A 21,778-nucleotide genomic window follows, 5' to 3' on the forward strand; every position below is an offset into this window, starting at 1 on the left:
GGGAGCCAATCCCTTCTCCAGACCGGATTGTAAAAACTCCAACACCAAGACTAAACTAGCATCCTGTCTGACCTTGCAAAAAGCGGTGAATGCGGCCCAAGTAGCCTGGTAGATCCTAGTCGTTGAAGGCCTCCTGGCCGACTGGATCGTAACGATGACATTCTCAGGAATGTTCCAGGTTCTCAATCTGTCCCCCTCAAGCGCCAAGCGGTCAGGTGGAACCACTGCGGCTCCGGATGGAATATCGCTCCCTGAGTGAGGGTGATTTGGTCATCTGGAATCCTCCAGGGCTGGACAACTGAGAGCCCCATCAGGTCTGCGAACCAAGCCCGCCGCGGCCAGTGCGGTGCTATCAGGATGACCTCCGCCTGTTCCACTAGGATCTTCTCGATGACCCTTGGAATAAGTGGTGTTGGTGGAAAGGCGTATAGCAATTCCTTGGGCCACGGAAGGTACAGGGCATTGGTCCCCTCGGCTCCCGGTGTGGGAAATCTGGAATAAAACCTCGGGAGCTGGGCATTGTGCTGAGTCGCGAATAAGTCTACCATCGGGTTGCCAAACCTTTTGGTCACTTGCTGGAACAATTGTGGGGTCACTCCGCTGGATCCACTGCTTGCCGACTGAGCCAATCCGCTTGAGTATTGGCCTCCCCCGCAATGTGCTCTGCGTGGAGAGATGCAAGATGGACCTCTGCCCAGTTGAAGAGGAGTTGTGTTTCCTCCATCAACCTGAGAGATCTGGTCCCCCCTTGGTGGTTGAGATGCGCCCTGGTCGCAACATTGTCCGTACGAACCAACACATGCTTTCCCTGGAGAAGTGGTGTAAAGGTTAGCAGGGCAAGGCGCACCGCTTTCAGCTCCAGGAAGTTGATATTCACTGGAGTTAAGTCCTGAGGAAGCCACAACCCCTGAGTTACATGATGGTCCACATGGGCTCCCCAACCCAGGAGGCTGGCATCCGTAGTCACAATGACGTGTTGTAGGTGGCCAAAGGGGGACCCTTGATGTATTGCCCGGGACTTCCACCATTTTAGGGAGTCTCGCAGGCCCCGTCGTACCATAATTAATCTGTGTGTGTGACTCACACGTCGCTTTTGGTATGGAAGCAATGTCCATTGTAGCGTGCGGAAATGATACCGTGCTCAGGGGAAGATGTCCACGCACGATACTAGAGTCCCCAGGACCTTGGATAAGAGGGCCAGCGGTACCATCCTCTGATGTTGTAATTTGGTGATTAAGTCCTGAACGTTGCGTCTCCGGAGATAGGTAAACTCTCATGGCGATGGTGTCTATAACCGAGCCGAGATGGGTGATAGTGGTAGTGGGCGAAAAATGACTTTTTGCTCCGTTTATCGTAAAGCCATGTTCCTGCAACAGCGCTACCGTGTCCCGTAGATCCTGCCGCGCAGTCGCCAGATCCCTGGACAGTAAGAGGATGTCGTCCAAGTAAGCTAAAAGTCTTATTGATCGGGACCGTAAGGAGGCGATTAGCGAATCCAGGAGCTTGGTGAAGGTACGTGGTGTGGAAGAGAGGCCAAAAGGCATCGCCCGGTACTGATAGTGATTCCCCTGGACATAAAAGCAGAGGTATCTCCGGTGCTCCGGATGAATGGGAACGTGTAAATACGCCTCCTTCAGGTCGATGGATGACATGAGATCTCGGGGCCGGATTGATGCCAGGATAGTGCGAAGGGAGGCCATCTTGAATCTGCGGTATACACGTACCTGTTTAGGTGCTTCAGAATCAAAATGAGCCTGCAACCTCCCGATGTCTTGGGTACTATGAAGACCCTGGAGTAGAACCCCATGCCCTCCATCTGGGCTGGCACCCTCTCGATGGCTTGGATCTCTAGGAGATGCGCAATCTCTTGTTCTAGCAATGTCTGTTTAGTAACGTCTCTGGGCACTGGACATGACACAAAATGGGTAGGCGGAATACAAAGGAATTCCAGGCGTAGGCCCCGGGTCACTGTGTCTAAGACCCAAGCGTCGGAGGATGTGGTCCTCCAGGCGGTACAAAACCTTTGGAGTTTCCCCCCCAAAGGGACCTGCCCTATGGAGTCACTTGGCTCCACGGAAACCTCGTTGATTGGAACCTCGAAAGGGGCGTCTCGCCTGCTGATACCCTCTGCCCCGGCCTTGGAAGTATGTCCTATCACCCCGGTACGAATAGGACTGATCATATAGACCTTGGGAATAAGGTCTGGAGGCCTGGGTGGTTCCGGAGGCTGGGTCCCATCGAAAGGGCTGCTGGCGTCGGTACGGGTTGTTATTGCGATCCTGACGTCTAGAGGATCTGGGGAGGATCTTCCTCTTGTCCTTGTCCTCCACAAGGACGAATTCCAACACCTCCCCGAACAATTTCGTGCCCTGGAAAGGGGCAGATGACAGGCGCCATTTCGACTTGGCATCCGCCTGCCAATGTCGAAGCCAAAGGAGGCGCCGAGAAGAAATAGTGGAGGCCATACCCCTTGCGGAAAACTTCGCCGCGTGCAAGGTGGCATCTGCGGAGAATTCGGCCGCCGCCAGGAGCTTGTTTAGATCCTGTTTTAGACGAGAATCTTCAGGTCCCATCCTAGCTTGTACCTCCTGGATCCACATGATGGATGCCCTATTGAAGATGGATGCAGTAGATGCAGCCCGTAGGGCCCATGCTGCCATTTGATGGGCCTTTTTCAGGAGTGTCTCAGCCCGTCTTTCATCCGGCTTGAGACTGTCCGCAGTCTCCGAAGGGACGACGGCATTGGATACCAGTGTGGCCACTGGCTTATCCACTGGCGGAAATTGTAGCAGGTTCTCCATCTCGTCATCGAACATATAGAAGCGACGCTCCACATTGGAGGGACCCTGTGCCGCTGCTGGGTGCTGCCAGGTGCGTTTAATATTTTCTACGAATATCTCCATTGCAGGCACGTTGTCGGATTCCTTAGGTTGCTCCTTACACAGAGAAGCAGAAGTCCTAAGTACATCCCCTGCATCTGTAGGTGCATTCGCCCCTGGCACATCTAAGGCTTGCTTCACCTTATGCAACAGCACCCTAAACAACGTGGGCTTAAACAGTCCTGCGGGAGTTGGCTGTTCTGGGCAGGCATAATCATCATCAGATAGTTCATTGTGCCCATGCTCACTGTCTTCTTCCAGAAACCCAGTGTCTCCCGCCAATGAGTCCAGCCCAGGAGGGGGCGGTGGTGCTGACCAAAGATCCCTGGGCTGGTATGGTTTTGGTAATGGAGGTGTTACTCGCTGGGCTCCAACCGCCATTCCCTGCGCATAAACATTGGCAATCATGTCCTGCAGGGATGGCGGGAAGGCCTGCCAGACATCAGCTTGGGATCTAAGTCCTGCAGCCGTTGGCGTGAACGTTGCTGTTGGGGCACACGCCTGTGTCCCTGCAGAAAACCCATAGGTAGGATGGCTGGCTGAAGCAGGCCTATCTGGCCTAGCGAGAGGCGAAAGTGGAGGTGGGCCTGATAAGGCCTGTCGGTCAGGAGACCAGTCCCTCTCACTTGTAGTGCCCATGGCCCCCAAAGCCAATTCAGGTGATGCTGTTCTCGACGGGGGGAGTGGCTGAAAGGGGGGTATAGTCAGGACCCGTGCAGCAGGAGAAGCTAAGGCTGCCTCTAGCCTTTGTTCCAAGGCTTTAATCTTCCTTTCAGCCTCTTTAATGGAGGAGGAAGACTGGGAGGATTTTGATTTGGCCTTGCCCGAACCCTTCTCCTTATTTTTATGACTCACTGGAGTCAATTGGGGCTGTTCCTCCCCACGATTTCCCAGCTGTTCAGCCATCCTTAAATTGTAGATAAGGGGCAGCGTTTTACTCACAACTATTTCCCTCGAACTGTCAACTAACAAGCAGAGATCACAGCAGTCTCCTGTCACAACAAGTGGCTATGGAGGCTGTCACAGCTTCAGAGCTGTCTCTTCATAGTGATCCCGCATCACATGACCCAGCCATCACCAATTAGGGACAGTCTCCAGGCAGATTAGTCTCCAAGGACTGCTGGCAGCCAGCCAAGCCGCCGCCTATTGCTTGCCGTTTGTAACGGCTTTCCGCGCCCTTTTGGCAGCAAAAATGGTGGGCGCGCCTCTCCTCAGCGGCCCCAGGCTCGGAGAGACCTTCTCCAGTTGGCGGGGCGGCTGCAAGGTCTTTGCGATCGCTCAGTTGGCGACGCTGCGGCCCGAGTGAATCCTCGGCCGTTTTGACAGTTCCGCGGCTTCCCGACAATCAGCTGATAGGCGCGGCGGTCAGATTCGCGGCTGTCAGATCCGCGCCTGTCATGCGGAACGCCGCGCTGCCCCCGTCAATGGGGGGGGCGGACCCCCCCACCTGGGGTGTAGGGCTAGGTCTGACCACGGAGGACAGTGACCTATAGCCCAGCCTCTCCTCTTCAGGGCAGTACTCGCGGGGAGAAGAGGCCCCATGAGGAGTATGGTGGGGGTGCTACCCGTGGAGGGTAGACACCCCAAGCCTTCTGATACCTGTAGAAGATAAAAACAACAACATTAATACAGAATTTAACAATTAAAACAATTAATACTTAATTATACACAATTTTATTAACACTCCTGTCAGGAGACAAAAACTCAGAGTCCCTATTCTAGACTGAGTTTTTTAAAACTGAGGTACTGGGGCAGCAAGGGGGCGGTACCTACTTAATATGTTAATTATATTAATTTAAAACTCAGTCCCTACCAATAAGACTTGAGCTAAATCCCATGCTGGACTCTCCTTCCAGAGGCATGGGAGAAAGTAGGTATCCTTCCCTGATCTCAGCTTGTGGCAGTCCCCAAGGGTCCTCTTGGCATCTTATCCCTCTCTAAGTGGTTTATTGGGGACAAATCTCTTGAAAGTACAGATGTCAAGAAACTGGCACTGTGAAACAGCTTCTCTTGAGCACAAAAACAGATACTGATACACTGGAAGACAAGAACCTACTGAGAGCTTGTCCCTTGCCAGAACTCCCTGATGTTTCTAATATAGTCTTACAAAAGACTGCATCATAAAGAAGTGATTAATTTTTACTTAAAATCATTGAGAAGCAGCAGCATATAATGAGCAGAAAGTTAGAGTTTTGAAGTCTAACATCTTACCGCCTGAGGCTAGCCCAGAAACAGATTATTAAAGGAAGTGGGAATGATTAGAAAAAACTTTGCTAAGAGTTTAATTGGTTGAATCAATCAGGATCTGGTCCGCGTGACCACAAGTATGCCTGTAATCATGGCAGTATAACTGCAACTTAATTGTGACACAAATATTTATTTAAAACAATGCCACTTCACTAATATATGTTCTATGTATTCTAGGAGACACCACTCATAATTATTCTCTTTGTCAGAATTTTTCTTCCCCAAGCCTAATTCATTTTTTCCATATTACAGTATTTGGTCTTTTAATATCCCTATTAATTATCTTGTCTTGACATGTAGCTTTTGGCACAATGAAATGCCAGATTTCTGACTCATATGCTGTTGTAATAAACTCTTGCTCCAGAAGTCAGGATCAGAAACTCAGTTTAAAGTATTGCTTGAAGTGATTTAATTCTGAATTTCTAATATATGTAATAATGTGGCTACATTTGTCACCGTCGTTAAAAAAAAGCAAGAAATCAAAATAAAACATCCATGCTAAATAGCAGCAAGTTATTGTTGCTCTTTTCAGTTTGGAATTGGAACCATAAAAATTATTACTGCTAAAGCTAAGGTTAAAAAATAATGAATTATTCATGTAAATTACAATTTCATGACTATTTACGGGACCGTCTCCTGCCACATACCTCCCAGAGGCCTACTAGATTGCAGAGAATCGGCCTCCTGCAGGTCCCGTCGACTAAACAATGTAGGTTGGCGGAACTACAGGGGAGGGACTTTTCTGTTGCCGCCCCGTCTCTATGGAACCAAGTCCCCTTCCCTCAATGTTCGCACTGCTCCCACTCTACTGGCTTTTTGAAAAGCTATTAAAACCTGGCTTTGTCAACAGGCCTGGGGGCTGTGAAGTTTAACATCAGACATGCCCAAATTATGTTTGTCTGGTATATATGTTTGTTAGATTGGTTTTGGGGTTTATAATGAGTTGTTAGGGCCACAGGGTTTTATTTACTGTTGTTGTTTGACTTCTTTTTTATTATTGTCCCTTCATACCAACACCAAGAACTGATCTGAAAAACTCTTATATCCGCTAGGCAACTCAGGGATAAATATTTGTTGTCTACGACAGTATTATTTCAAACTTTTTAACATCGCAATATGGATGACTTTTGATTGCTGATTAATTGCTATATCACCACAACTTTAGCCTATCCTGGAACTTAGTGTGCATTTGAATCAGTTATTAAAAATGAATAGCAACTAATACTTCCCATAAAACTATGTGTCTGTATTTTAAAGGGAAATGGTTTATGCAGTCGCTGCAATTAATACTGCTAAATTATATGTTCCAATTTATCTGATTATTTTCATGTATAAATACTATAAAACAGCTTCATTTCATGATAGTCCAAGATTGTAATTAGCAAAACATTACAGCAACTTTTATTTATCTATCATCTAAAGAATCTGGGCTTCAAATAAGCAGATATCTATTTACAGCTGTTTTCTTTTTAGACATCCTGCACTGAAATGAAATAATCATGCTTTCAGTTCAGTCCAAGAGTCTAAGAAGTAGAGAAAGTAAATCATCAGAAAAATGTCTTTGTTTATAGAGATGAAAATCATGAAGAACATTAAATGGGGTGAACTAATGGATGTACAAGAATTATGACTTCAGAAACATTTAAAATGTATCCATGTTCTTAAAAAATCCTTACTCAACTTCTTAACTTCATTCATTAATTAACGTTATTTTATTTTTTTCAATTTCTCACCATTAACTTACCCTAGTTACTAATTAGAGGAGGTAAAGGAAATAATTACTAAGGTACAAGTAATTGGAAGCTTTCTACTATTTAACGCACATGACAAAATCATAGCTTATTAGAAAAATCCAGTTTCCTGGGCTCAGTTCCTGCTATATTTTTTAAAATAGTTTTCAGATAAGATAAAATACTCTGATCAGTATAATCAGGGTAAATTAGCTTTCTCCAGAGTGCTCATTACACATTTAATCATTCACAGTCAGTATTAGAGATTGGGCAAGTGAGCCACCATTCCTCTTGAAACAACCACAGTAAATACAGTGATCCCTCGATTTTCGCGATCTCGCTCTTCGCGAAACGCTATATCGCGATTTTTCCCACCCGATGATGTCACTCTCTTCCTTCCTTTCTCATCTTTCTTTCTCTCTCTCTTTCTCTATCTTGCTTCTTCCTCTCTCATACTCTCTTCCTCCCTCTCTCATCTCTTTCTTTCCTTCTCTCTCTTTCTCTATCTCTCCCCCTCTTGCTGGCGGGTGGCGGGCGGGTGGGCGGGCGCAGCGAGGAGCCGAATCGGGGTTTCCCCTTTGCGTGGGCGGCGGGGAAACCCCGATCTTCGTCTGCTCGCTGCTGCTGCGCTGCCGAGCAGATCAGCTGCTGGGTGGCCGAAGGAAACTTCCCTGGGTCTTCCCCGCCGCCCACGCAAACTTCACCATCTGCGCATGCGCGGCCATGAAAAAAAGGGCGCGCATGCGCAGATGGTGTTTTTACTTCCGCAACCCTACATCGCGAAAAATCGATTATCGCAAGGGGTCTTGGAACGGAACCCTCGCGATAATCGAGGGATCACTGTATACTGGTTTAGAATTATGAATAAACCTTACAGAGATACTGTATTCTGCTTTCTTCTTTTCCATGAGAATGTTAAAAGCTTTCATTTCCTGCAATTTACCTTTGTGTTAAATCAGACAATAATTACACATGTATTGTTTATGGAAACAGACAATCCCAATTCATTGAATTTCACCTTTTTTATTAGCTTATATTAATTAATTGAAATGCTGATATAAATTCAGCCACTAAATAAAATGAACTCTTACTTTTGGTTTAGCCAACTCCTTAATCTTCTCTATTTCTTCATCAGATAGGACCTCATAATATCTGACAATATGTGGGCTGTCCCATTCATCTTCTTCTTTAAAAGGTGCTATAATTAAATAAGGATTTCGATTTCCATTGTGGTATCTGCAAAACAATCTCTTCTGCCTTCGAGGCGTCTAGGAATATACCCAGATAAATACAGTATTTTAGATTTGGAATTATTGGTCATCACAATACAAAAAAGAGCTGAGAAAGAGTGCAGAGAAGAGCAACAAAACATGATAAAGGGTCTAGAGACTAAACTCTATGAAGAACAGCTAAAGGAATTAAGTAGGTTTAGCTTAACTAAAAGAAGACTGAGTGGAGACAGAGACATAACAGCAGTCTTCCAATACCTGAAGGGTTCCCACAGGAAAGAGGGCATCAATTTAGAAGTAATGGGTGAAAGCTCATCAGAGGAAGATCCAATCTGGAATGGAGGAATTTTCTGACAGTGAGAACTATTAAGCACTGGAAGAGCTTGTCTCCCAGTGGATGTTCCATCACTAGAGTTTTTCAACTAAAGATTGGACACCAATTTGTTTGAGATAGTTTTAGAATTCCTGCCTTGAGCAGGAGGTAGTTTAGAAGACCTTCAAAGTCCTGACAGTTTCTTGACAGAACTATTAGTGGAATGGCTTACCTTCAGAAGTTGTGAGTGCCCCAACACTGGAAGTTTTTAAGGACAACAGTTTGAAATGGTATAGGGCAGTAATGGTGAATTTTTGTTTCCTCGGGGTGCCAAAAGTGTGCACACGTACGCTATTGCGCGCATGTGTACACACACACAAATTCAATGCCCCCAAATGTGTCCTGCCTCTCTATGCTATTCTGCTCCCCCGTGCATAGGTGCATGCCCCCCTCTTTGCCTCCATGGAGGCCCTCCAAAGGCCTGAAACGGTCCATTTCCCAACTTCTGGTGGGCCCATTTTTCGCCCTCCCCTGGCTCCAGAGGCTTTTGTGGAACTTGGAGAGAGCAAAAATGCCCTCCCCTGCCCCCTCGGGCCGAAAATGCCCTCCCAAAGCCTCCAAGTGAGCAAAAATCAGCTGGCCGGTGCTGGAGCTCAGCTAGGGCAACGACTCACATGCCAATTGATATGGCTTCGTGTACCACTTGTAGCATGTGTGCCATAGGTTCGCTACCCTGGGTAAAGAGTTTCCTGCCTGAGCAGGGAGTTGAAGTCGAAGGCCTCTAAGATCCCTTCCGATTCTGTTATTTTGTTATTCTGTCCCTTCCAACCCTATGAGTGTATAAGCAAGGGCAAGTTGAAATATAACACCTTGTCATAATATTACGCATTTTCTGAGCTCACTGTTATCAAGCAGAATAATCTTGAAAGTTACAGGAGAACAACTACATGCAATTCAAAGGAAGAACTATTAATTATTCATCTGAAATGTCAACTGTTTTTAACTTTCTGAAATAGTATGTTTGTTCTCACTGTTTTGTAATTGAAGGTATAGTTTCTTGAGGTAAAAATTAAGTTATCTTGCCATGTGAATTACCTATCGACTTTTTCTCCCTTTTAGCAAGTTAAAAGCAAAGATGAACATCTGATAAAATGTAGTCTTAAAGGAAACACTAACAATGTAAGAATTTAGCCGCAATGTGGTTAAAGTGCAGTCCTGCAGGCCACTTTTGCTGACTGCCGGCTGCCTGAAATTTAGCAGTTCAAGTATCACCAGGCTCAAGGCTGACCTGGCCTTCCTATCCTTCTGAGATGGATAAAATGAAGACCCAGATTGTTGGGGGCAATGTGCTGACTCTGTAAACCGCTTAGAGAAGGCTGTAAAGCACTGTGAAATGGTATATAAGTGCTATTGCTATTTAAGCTACTAATCTTTGGCACTTTTTTTACTTACCAGTTTCACACCTTCCCCTCTGCAAAGGGCTTCATAGGTCTCACGCTCTGGCAGGTAGTCCCGAGGCCTTTCATAAATGCCATTGTACGTTTTCGGCTCGCTGGGGTTCGCTGACAATGTATTGATTTGGTTTCTTTCTTCTTCGCTCTCCAGCAGCTTCTCAAAGTACTGCATGTTGTTGCCTGCTCTCTCATGATTTGGATCTTTGGAAAGAATTGTAAGACAATTAACACAAAACTTTGAAGTCTACAGCAGCCCACCTGTTACATTATGCAGGTCAAAAGCCAGCCTCCCCCATTTCCAATTAGGTTCTCTGTGAATTAAAGATAGGATCTTTATTGGGCTTGAAATGTACAAAGGTAATAAAGGAAAAGTGTGATGCATTGTCTCAAAAATGACATGAGACTCTATTTGCTGACAAATGGCTTTTCTCTACATTAAAAAGAGCACAATTACAGATTTTTTAAAAAGCTTGTCCATTTTTATTGAAATTGCCCCAACAGACTAGCCTAACCAATAGAAGAACAAGTAATTTCGGGTGAATAAGCAATGGTTCATAGTGGAAATGCCTGAAAACCTAAAGATTCTGGATATTTTAGGGCAAAAACCTGAATTGGGTCAGCAATTAAAGAGAGAATAGTCTTAAATCAACATTCAGCTCTTTCCGATACAATTTCAAGTTTAACACAGCATCATTCTTATACAAATTAACATCTTATTTATTTATTTATTTATTTATTTGATTTGATTTGTATGCCGCCCCTTTCTGTAGACTCAGAGCGAATACATCTCAACCTGAGGCTTAGGTGTACAAATAAGCTCCTGATGACTTTGCAATCATGTCCATACTCAGTTACAGTATGTTTGATGCTGTTTTCTTTCAAAGAATGTTCAGACTTTCCAGGCCAATCTACAAGTACTTTTCAGTTAACAACCAGTCAGTTAATGTCTGCTCTAAGTTACAATGTACCTCCCAAATGTTAGTTATGACCCCATTCTGGAGTTCTGACACTGCACATACACACACACCCCTTTGTGGCCACATGACTCATCTTTACAACTTTCAGGTGCAATCTTGTATTATTTAATACAAGACTACACCTGGGATATTACTGTGGAAACTTGTTAGTAGCAACAAAAGGAATGAAGGCAAGAAATTGGAGGGGGAAAAGTCAACATTCTACAGCAAGGGAATGATTTTGGCAACAAAGAAAATGGATAAACAAACTAGTAGAAAAGGGAGCGCTGATCAGCACTTATATATTTAAAATATATTCGGAGGAATAAGATGGAAAATTACTCATTAAAAATAAAAAATAAAAACATTCAGGATGTTACTGTAGATCTCAAGGCAATCCTGACAAAAATAGATTGGATTATTATTTTGCCTTGGATAAACTGCACTATAATCTCAGCAAATAACAGCACTAAGTAGTAGCAGATGTCCCTGGTTTCTAGAACTTATATCAATCACCTTTATAGTTAAGACAGAGGGAAACACAGTAAATAATCTCACTGAAGAAAAGTTAATGAGATGTTATGGTCTGCTGAGAATTTGGAAATCTGGATTAAAAGATCTAAAAGTCAGCATTGGTTTTACTTTGTCTCAGCAGAATTCAGGATAATTTAGCACTGTCTTCTTTCAAAAGTACAGGAGAAGCAGTGAAGTGGGATCCTACACTGTCAAGGGACAGGGATTCTTATCTCCAAACTGTGGTGATCACAGAACCGTCACTTTCATACTTTGGGGGCACCAATGGAAATACTTCATCTGGAACTTTTCTAGGCAGGCCAGAGAGGCTTCCCAGATCAGAAATTCCATAAGCCTCTAAAGAAAAATGCATTGCTTGGGATGTGCAGCTGTTTGGATCACAGGCAAAAAAATGCAGGAAATGGGGACATATCTGCTGGATTTGTTGGTGCCTCCTTAAAGAAGCATGGAGCCAGAGGTGGGCTACTGCCCGGACGGAGCGGGGGGGGGGACGGACGCAGTGGGGTAGCGAAAATGGAGCTCCACCCCAGAGCACCCAATTGGTACTGAAATATGTTGAAAGAAAATGCAGGGCGTCCTACATAAGCCACACCTATAGTGTGGTAGTAAAACTTTTGGTAGCCCTTCACTGCCTGGAGCCATGTGCTCCCAAGAAAAAATGTTTGAATTAAAGATCCAATAAAGGGGCATAGATCTGATACAAACTCCTACTCTCTGGGCATCTCCTTATTTCAGGCACTTATCTTCCAGGACTACACAATTGCTTTATGGGACTAAGAAAAAGGTGAAGCTTCTTTCAGGAGATGCCAACGAAGGCAGTAAGGTGCCCACATTCTGTTTAAAGCATCTTTTCTGATATGGATGAGGGTAAGTTCCTATTGCTACTTCTTACCTAGGATGACCAACCGTCTTGTAAGCTCTAGGGCTCTGTGTAAATCCCCGAGCTGAAAAACAGCATAGCTGAGGTAATCCAAGATGTCAGCTTTACTGATGGTTGTCTGTTCACCGTTATCATGCTGTTTTAGGGCTTGCTGCATCCACAGCACTGTGTGATAATAATCTCCATCGTTGTAAGCTGTTTTCCCCATACCAAAACAGTCATCCACTGTCAAGGTAGATCGGTACTTTGTGCCTGAAATAAGTAAAGCACACATTAAGTATGTCTGACAAACCTGCCTATGAAGGCATGTGAGGGGGGGGAGAAATTGATTCAGTTTTATTATTCCCTTTGTTTTTAGATGAATGCTGTTCTTGTGGACATGGTAATAAAAGTCCCTGAGATACACAGGAAAAGAATAGATTTTTCTAATTCCCTCTTGCCTATTCATAGATCTTCCAGGTACAAATAATCAGACTTCCTGCTGCTTTGAATATTACATTCCTAGATACCACCCCATCAAGAATTGGATTATTGATATTCCTTCATCTTGCTTTCCTGTCTTTAATCTAGAATCCTACCAGGGTATCAGGAGATTCAGGATCAGATGACAGATTTAATTCAGTACCTGACCTTTGAGTTCATTCCCCCTTCTCTCACCAAGAATTTTTAAATTGCTAGGGGAAAAATACAACCAAACCCAAACCATAATGAGAGTGGGAATAGCCCTGTTTTTCCCCAAATGCCATTTTTTTTCTTAAAACTTAAAAATAGCTTGAGAACAAAAAGCAGAAAATGTCAATCCTAATTTCTCATTGGTATAGGTATGAATAGTGGAATTGTAAGATGGAGTGAGTTGAGAGACTAAGTTCTACTCTCTTTCCCTCGAACCTCAAGGAAAGCCATATCTATTTTTCAGTTAAATGGAAGGAGAACTGGAATCAAAGATCAAATATTCTAAAGTATTTCTTTCTAAGTCTGCTATCTCCTTTATCGCACCTCCCCAATATCCTTGATAATTCAGGACGAGGTGGGAATTGCCTTTTCAAAATTTAAGACTGTCAACTTTCACTCAAACTCATTGTCTTCCCCATTCAGTGGAAAAATTTTCTGTGGTTAAAAGGAACACAGAATTAAGCAGATGCATAGCATAACCTGGTTTCTATGAAGCCTCAATTTATATGCAAAAACCACTGAGAACGGTTTAATTCTATTCTATTACTCAACATCCATGCTCAATTGTGTATTTGATTTACCCCAACAGAGTCATCCAGATTCTGGGACAATAGAATATATTGAAATATACCTTTAACTCCAGATGTTCATCAGGTCTAGTTGCCAAATAAACTGATCCATGTGAAAAACTGGAATGAATCCCAGGTTAGCATGAGTCAGAGCCAAATACTAGGTTTTATTACTGGTTTATTCTATTTAAGTTTGTTATTCAAATATTTTTTTATGTTTCCGAGGATTTTATTAGTAAACGTGGCTTAATTAACTAAATATTACACAAAAATATTTCTAGTCACAAGAAGCCTGTAAATTACTTACCTTGTTATTAAAAATATTTTTGAGGCCCAAAGATAACTGTGAAACTAATACAACTAAATAATTCGATAATTTTTGTTCTGCCTGAAATATATAGTGATCTTAAACTACTTTATAGACTGGCAGACTGATCTCAATCAACCAGAATCATTCTGACAGTGCTCTGCATTAGCATAGAATTCAACCCAAACTGTGTTTATTTGAAATGGAAATCAATCTAGACCAGAACACTACATTTCCAAGCTATTTCTACACCCTTACAATAATACTCAGTATGCTTCTCTGAAATCTAGTGAACCATCCATCACTAAACATAATTTTGGAAAAAACAAAACAAAAACTGGCACAGAGCCACATAGACACAGGATAAGGCATAGTATACAAATGTATGGTTTCATAACTTATTCACTGTTTTAGACACACATACACTTCACAGAAAAATTGTGTAGATTTCAATCATCACCTGGAAATTCTCCTTTTGATATTGTTTCAGAATCCAGTTTGTATGTGTCCTGCAAACGCATTAATGCCTTGGCAGCTCCAGTCTCATCTTCTTCATCTGGGAAAAACTGTCGCTGAACCGTCAGATTTGTAATAAAGCCTTTATTTAAACAAGACAGAAATGGTTAACCCAGGCGCCTCAGAAGGCTATAATCAATAGCAGATTGATCTTCAATGAAAAACATCTCTCCTGTTCCAGAGAATATGGCATATTGGATCCAAGAGTTGAAATTGAAACAGAAATAAACAATGTTCTCATTAGACTCTTTCAAATTGCAAAGAATATATTGCTATTTACTATTTGGCATAAAGATTAAAATCTCATAAACAAAAAAATGAATAAAATGGATCTGATCTAAGTCAGCTAATGAAAATAAATGTGAGAAGTGAGAAAATAAAGGCTTTTACTCTTATTGGTATGATGAGACTCTAGAAAGAGTGCAGAGAAGAGCAAAAAAGATGACTGGAGGCCAAAATATATGAAGAACAGTTGCAAGAACTGGGCATGGCTAGTTTAATGAAAAGAAGTATCAGGGGAGACATGATAGCAGTGTTCCAATATCTCAGGGGTTGCCACAAAGAAGAGGGAGTCAAATTATTCTCTAAAGCAGCGTTTCCCAACCGGTGTGCCGCGGCACAGTAGTGTGCCGCGAGACATGGCCAGGTGTGCCGCGAGAAGCTCAAGCTGGGCGGGGCGCTGCCGGCGCCCCTGCCTGAGTGTCGTCCTGTGGGTGGTCTTGGGCTTCACAGTCGCTTCCTGGTTCCCTCTCCTCCCACCGCCTGTGTCTCCCGCCGTCGCCTCCCACCAAGCCGTTGCCCGTTGCCGTGGGTTCCTCGAGTGGGAGATGCCGCTTCCCTCCGTCCAGCTCAGCCACGCTGCCGTAGAAAGCACAGAGGTTATTGCCACCGCTTCTGCCTCCACTCAGGGAGCCACCGTGGTCACTGCGCCTTTTCCTCTCCCTCAGCTCAACCACGGTGGCTCCCTGAGTGGAGGCAGAGGCGGCGGCAATAACCTCTGCACTTTCTACGGCAGCGTGGCTGGACTGCCTGGAAGGAAGCGGCAGCTCCGAGGAATGAGGCGCTGGCGGTAGACACAGGCGGAGGGAGGAGAGGGAACCAGGAAGCCACCGTAAAGCCCAAGACCAGCCACAGGACAACCTTCAGCCAGGGGCAGCGGAACCGCGCGCAGCCATGGTGGGAGCAGCATGAGGTAGCAACGAGGCGCGAGGACAAGCAGGCAGCTTGGCGGAGGGAAAGCGCTGAGGGGCTCTCCTCCTTCCCCACCCCCGCGCTTCTCTCCCGCCCTGGCTTTCGCTTCGCCCCATGATTTCCCCGCAATTTCATCCAGGCCACCTCTTGCCTCCTTTTGAACTGCGGGGAAATCTGCGGGCAAAGCAAAAGCCAGGGCGGGAGAGAAGCGCGGGGGTGGGGAAGGAGGAGAGCCCCTCAGCGCTTCCCCTCCGCCAAGCTTCCTGCTTGTCCTCGCGCCTTGTTGCTACCTCCTGCCTTTTTCCAGGGGCCTTTGGAAGGCACCCAGGGAAGGGGGGGGATTGGGGGTGGCTGCAGCGGCTTCTCGTCCTCCTCATCCGGCTGCTAATGCCCGCCCGGTCCCTCTTGCAGTCCCTTCACGGAGCGCTTTTGTCCCAGGCTGTCAGCAAAAGGGCTGCAGGACAGGCGGGGCAGGCATTCTTCTCACAGCTGAGGCAGAATTTGGAATGTCGGGGGGGGGGTGCGTGCGGGCTCCGCATCCCCCTGCCACCCGGAACATTTAAAATAAGAAAAACCTTCGCCGGCCTCCGCAGAGAAGAAAGGAAGAGAGAGAAAGAGAGACAGAGCAAGAGAAACATAGCAAGAGAGGCAGAGAGAGAGAGAGAGAGAGCAAGAGAGACATAGCAAGAGAGGCAGAGAGAGAGAGAGAGACAGAGAAAGAGAGAGAAAGAGAGCTAGCAAGAGAGAGAGAAAGAGAGACAGAGAAAGAGAGACAGAGAGAGAGAGAAAGAGAGAAAGAAAGAAAGAAAGAGAGAGAATGAAAGAGAGACAGCAAGAGAGGCAGAGAGAGCAAGGGGGAGAGAAAGACATATAGGGAGGGAAGGAGGGAGAGAGAAAGAGAGCAAAAAAGAGAGGAAGAAAGAAAGAGGGATGGAGAGAGAGAAAGAAGGGAAGGAAGAGAGAGAAAGAGTGAGGGAGAAATAGAGCGAAATGGAGGAAGATTTTTTTTTGTCAAAACTTTTCTTTAGCCACCCCCCCACCCCCCCGTTCAGTGTTCCCCAGGATTTTGAAAATATGAATAATGTGCCGCGGCTCAAAAAAGGTTGGGAAACACTGCTCTAAAGCACCTGAGGGTAGAACAAGATGCAATGGATGGAAACTAAAAAAGGAGAGAAGCAACTTAGAACTATGGAGAAATTTCTTGACAGCTAGAACAATTAATCAGTGGAACAGCTTGCCTCCAGAAATTGTGAATGCTCCAACACTGGAAGTTTTTAAAATGTTGGATAGCCATTTGTCTGAAGTAGTATAGGGTTTCCTGCCTAAGCAGTTGGACTAGAAGACCTCCAAGGTCTCTTCCAAATCTGTTGTTGTTGTTATTGTTATTGTTGTTGTTATTGTCATGGTTATTATTATTATTATTATTTATAGGGACTTAGTCTAAAGAAGCAGCAACATTGATTGGTCATCATATTTCATGTTTACATTGAACCAATTTAATTGTAAAAAACCCCCAGATTGATGAGTTGCACTGAACTTCATATTTGGACATTCCCTCTCACCACCAACCTCCAATTTCATAGTGTTGCTGCAATGCTCCAATCCACTCCTTCTCTTTCTGCTTTGAAGAAACCACCTTCCCGTTATATCTGAGCAGCCTATAATTAGCTCCTTAAAAACAATTTGAAATCTACTTCAAATCATCATTTCTAATTCTGGTTTCAAGATATGCTGTAATTTAAGTAACTCGTTGTCTGCCCTTTGGAATACAGAAAAGAAACACTGGAGAAGGGAGAAAAAAGCATGAAATTGAGGCTTAGTTCTGGTGGCCAGCTCACAGCTTTATTGCTATACCTTAACAAGGACAGCGAGGCAACGAATTTACCATGGGTTTTTTAATGTATAAATTCTAATGAAGCGATCTGATAGTATGAGAAAATTATTGAATCCATTTTAAATATGTATTTAACCAGGCATTTCTTTAAAGTCTCCGAGTCTACGGAGAGGGGCGGCATACAAATCTAATAAATAAATAAAATAAATAGACTGTTTGAAGTGCAAATGACACTTAAAAACCCCCCACAAGATGTACAAAAATTAAACCCTGGCCATTCTGTGTGTAACAAACAAACAAACGTGTACTCAATGTATTGTATTTAGTAGATCGTACCATATTTATTAATACGTATAACATTCGTGACACTATAAAAGAATGGTTTAGCCATGTTGCATATGGTTATCAGAACAAGTGTCTTCAAAAACCAGTAAGCACAATTTAACAAAAACACCAGAAATAATTGAAATCAGAAAAAGCATGAAAACTTAGGTGCATCTTATAAACTGAATGTAGCTTTGCCAAGCTACCCCCACCCTTTGGCTTCTGCCTCTCAGCAATTTACCTCCTTGCAGCAAACAGCGCAGATCCTGATTAGCACAAGCAACTGATTATCAGACTCCTGACCCACAGCTGATTCAGGCTTCAGGCAGACAGCAATAGGCTATGGCAATCCCTGCAGCCTGAAACTCTTAGCTTCTTGTACTAAAACTGAAACTAAAACTGCAAGGAAGCAAATTGCTAGGAGATAGAGGCAGAAGCAGATTTTTATTTTCTTGTGCTAATCAGACTGTGCTGAAACTGGCTGTTGTTTGCTTCAAGGAGGTAAGTCAATAATTATAAATACCTATAGAATGTTCAAATTATTACTTATTTTTAAAGACCTTTATTATTATTCTAGACAACTTAACAAAATGAAGACACTTTTTAAAATAAATGCTTGATCTGAAGAGGCCCAGGGCTATTGTACCTTCTTTTAAATAGCAGAGAATAACTATAATTCCAGAAAGCCACATCAATTTTAATAGCATCTGTACAAATATAGTTTGAAATGTAACAGTGTCCTGTTGTAGTATTAAGATATGGCAGCTGAGTTAGACCCTGACTTAGTCAAGTTTGGAGTAAATTTATTTAGATAATTGGGAGGAGCTACTGTGATTACATTTAAGAAAACTTTCTGACATTAATATACAGTGATCCCTCGATCATCGCGAGGGTTCCGTTCCAGGACCCCACGCGATGATCGATTTTTAGCGAAGTAGCGGTGCGGAAGTAAAAACACCATCTGCGCATGCGCAGATGGTGTTTTTACTTCCACTGCCGCCCGCCCTTCGCCCGCCCACCCCGTTGCTCGCGCCTGGGGTGCGCGCGCGCTTGGGGACACCCCAGCTCCGCTTCCCAGCTGGGAAGCAGAGGTGGGGTGTCCCCAAGCTCGCGCGCGCCGCCCGCCCACGCTGTTGCCAGCTCCACTTCCCAGCTGGGAAGCGGCCCCAGCAACGCGCGCGCGGGTGGGGACACCCTAGCTCCGCTTCCCAGCTGGGAAGCGGAGGTGGGGTGTCTCCAAGCGCGCGCGCTTTCCCCAGCAACGCGCGCGCGGTGGGGACACCCTAGCTCTGCTTCCCAGCTGGGAAGCGGAGGTGGGGTGTCCCCAAGCTCGCGCGCGCTGCCCGCCCGCCCACGCTGTTGCCGGCTCCGCTTCCCAGCTGGGAAGCGGAGCTGGGGTTTCCCGCGCGCGTGCCGCCCGCCAGCCCACGCCGTTGCTCGCGCCGCCGCTGGGGTCTTACCGGGGCAAGAGGGGGAAGACCCAGGGAAGCCTCTGCCCGGCAGGGAAACTCCACCATCTACGCATACGTGGAAGGGCACGCATGCGCAGATGGTGGAGTTTACTTCCGGGTTGAAAACTCGCGATATAGCCCTTTCGCGATGCTCGAGGACGCGAAACTCGAGGGATCACTGTACTGCCATAATGTATATTTCTCCAATTCTATTTCTAGGGGTCAGACACACATGCACAGAAATACACAGCAAACAATGTATATCTTTGGACTGTTTGCTGGGAGGCAAATTGCTGGGAGGCAGAAGTCTTTTTTCCTTGTTTTCCTTCCCCCAAACGAAGATGCATCTTATACTCAGGTGTGTCTTATACTCTGAAAAATACAGTAAATAACAAAGTGGGGAATGGGTCTCACCAATAAGGAAGTTTACAGAGTGATTAACAGAGTTGGAAGGAATCTTGTAGGTCATCGAGTCCAACCCTAACACACACACACCCGCCCAAGCAGGAGACCCTAGATCATTTCTGACAGATGGCAGTCCAGTCTCTTCTTGAAAGCCTCCAGTGGAATTCCTGACATCCTCAAATGCAAGGTAATTATGCAGATCTAATAAAACAATAGAACTACAGGGGATGCTACAAAGAGTATTTAACAAAGTAACTAAATGTTCTTGGGATTTAAATGATTTGATTAAAAAGGTCATGTTGCATGGTTTTCAGCTATTTTAGCTAAAGTTCAGAAATAAATGGCCAAGAACAAAACTATGGTACACTTTCCTGTCCCCCTTTTATAAATAAACAGTTCTAAGTTTTGTTGTTTCCAAAATCCTGGTAATTGTGATGCAACAAACGATGTATTCAAACATATAGCTTTTAATCACTGAAGGAACCTCTAATCTAACCAGCCCTACATCCAACAGTGAGAGAGATGTGGTTCCACTTCCAGTACTCACTCACATATGGCCAACGTATTATAAACAATGCAGACAGAAAATATAAACAGAAAAGTGATTGTGTTCCCTGAACCCTTTTATAGTATGTATACCCGTCCTTTGCCAGTGAAGAAGAGTCCTCTTTTTCTACTCTCACAAAGCTTCAAAAGATAAGGTCTCGTGATGTACTGTTAAAACATGAGCTGCACGCCTTGGCTGAAACAGCATACTTCACATCCTCTATGCTTTTAGCATAAAGCATAAACACAGTGTTGCCCTAAACCAGATGTGGTTGATTTCTGAGAAAACGTTTCCTTTTTAATGCTACTAGAGCATTCAGAAACAAGCTTTTCCTGTCAAAAATAGTTTTACAAAAAAAGGAGGAGAAATAGCTGTAAAGGCTAACATCTAGATTTACATATAGAAAACATTTTAAAAGAAAGCTAATGAAATAAATTAAAACAAGATTACAAATCATTATTCTACGGAGGTTAAAAAAAATCTTTAATTCGTGTTCAGATAGCCAAAATTAAGCATGTGATTTAATGTGGTCAATAACTAAAAACTTCAAAGGCTATTGGTTCTTAAAGAAAGGAAAAGTGATTTATGCAGTTTATCACATCTGAATAGCAGGCTCCATACTGCAATACCAGATGTGGAAAGAAAGAGAAATTTCATCTTAGTAAAAAAACCCCTATGTTTAGCATCACAACAGTAGAGAAAAAAACAAATCTATAGTTTATTGACATAATTCTTATTTAGTCTAACCTATATATAAAAATTTCTGATTTTCTAGAGAAGTGATTCCCATTCTCTTAATTCTGACTAGTTTGCAAATTATGAGTTCTAAGAACAACTCAAAATGGATACCACTTCCAAATAAAGCAATATATTTTTGCCGCCTAATGACCCATTTAGGAAGAAAATAGTTCTTCCTTTAAATGTTGTCCATTTATTTTATTTATGTCTGGAGTACAGTGCTCTCATCTCATCCCAACTTTAAGAAGCCAAAGACAATTCAGTTTTCAAGATAAAGTTTTTATCTTCCAAGAAGCACAAGAAATTCAGAAATAGGAAATGAGGTCTTATATCTTGCCCAAGGACTGGCATGATGCATTGGTTAAACTACTGGACTAGGTGTGTAGAGACAGGTTCAAGTCTTCCCTAAGCACAGAATTCCTCTCTGTGACCTTGTGACAGCCCTCCCTATCTTAGCCTAATGCTCTGTGACAAGCTCTTCCATTGCCTTGTGCATTGAAAAGGTTTCCTGGAAGTAGAGTGGAAAACAAGCAGATAGAGCAACTGAATGCTAAGGATGGATGCTAAGAAGAAAAACAACCCTTAGAACCTGCATGGTGAAATAGCAAAACTATTTCAGGTACAACCACTGTTCCCTGTAGAGTGCGCGCGTGAGCGCACACGCACCCCAAAATACCACCCCGTGCACCCTTTTCCATGGGCGTGCAGTCCCCATCCCCCTGCCACCCCGCGGGGGGGCGGGGGCGGGGAGGCGCCGGCAGCAGAAGGGAAGGGAACCGCGGCCGCCTCTGCCTCCCCACGGTGCCTCCGGCCCCCTTGGCCTTTCGTCACTGCCCCCGCCCGATCCGCCCCCTCTGCTCCTCCGCCGCCTCCTGCCTTTGGCCGCGGCTCCTCCCGCACCCGGAACGCACGCCCTGCCTGTCTCACAGTCCCTTTGCCGAGAGCACTTTCATCCTGGGCTCTCAGCAAAGGGGGTTGCAGGAGAGACGGGGCAGGCGTTCT

General features: G+C 44.5%; 1 protein-coding gene across 8 annotated transcripts in view; it reads right to left on the reverse strand.

Annotated features, from left to right (window-relative positions):
* Positions 1-21,778, reverse strand: part of P4HA2 (prolyl 4-hydroxylase subunit alpha 2) — a 75,024-nt gene that overhangs the window by 16,992 nt on the left and 36,254 nt on the right. For all 8 annotated transcript variants that reach the window (XR_011558029.1, XM_070739289.1, XM_070739293.1 and 5 more), the window contains 4 exons: positions 14,231-14,368; positions 12,235-12,474; positions 9,851-10,053; positions 7,948-8,124 (listed from right to left, as the gene is read on the reverse strand). Coding sequence is in view for 7 of the 8 variants with exons in the window: in XM_070739289.1 (XP_070595390.1) it covers positions 7,948-8,124; positions 9,851-10,053; positions 12,235-12,474; positions 14,231-14,368 (758 nt within the window). In the remaining variant the exon portion in view is untranslated. The remainder of the gene's footprint in view (positions 1-7,947; positions 8,125-9,850; positions 10,054-12,234; positions 12,475-14,230; positions 14,369-21,778) is intronic.

The sequence above is a fragment of the Erythrolamprus reginae genome, chromosome 2 (genome assembly GCF_031021105.1).
Source record: "Erythrolamprus reginae isolate rEryReg1 chromosome 2, rEryReg1.hap1, whole genome shotgun sequence".
NCBI lineage: Eukaryota > Metazoa > Chordata > Lepidosauria > Squamata > Dipsadidae > Erythrolamprus > Erythrolamprus reginae.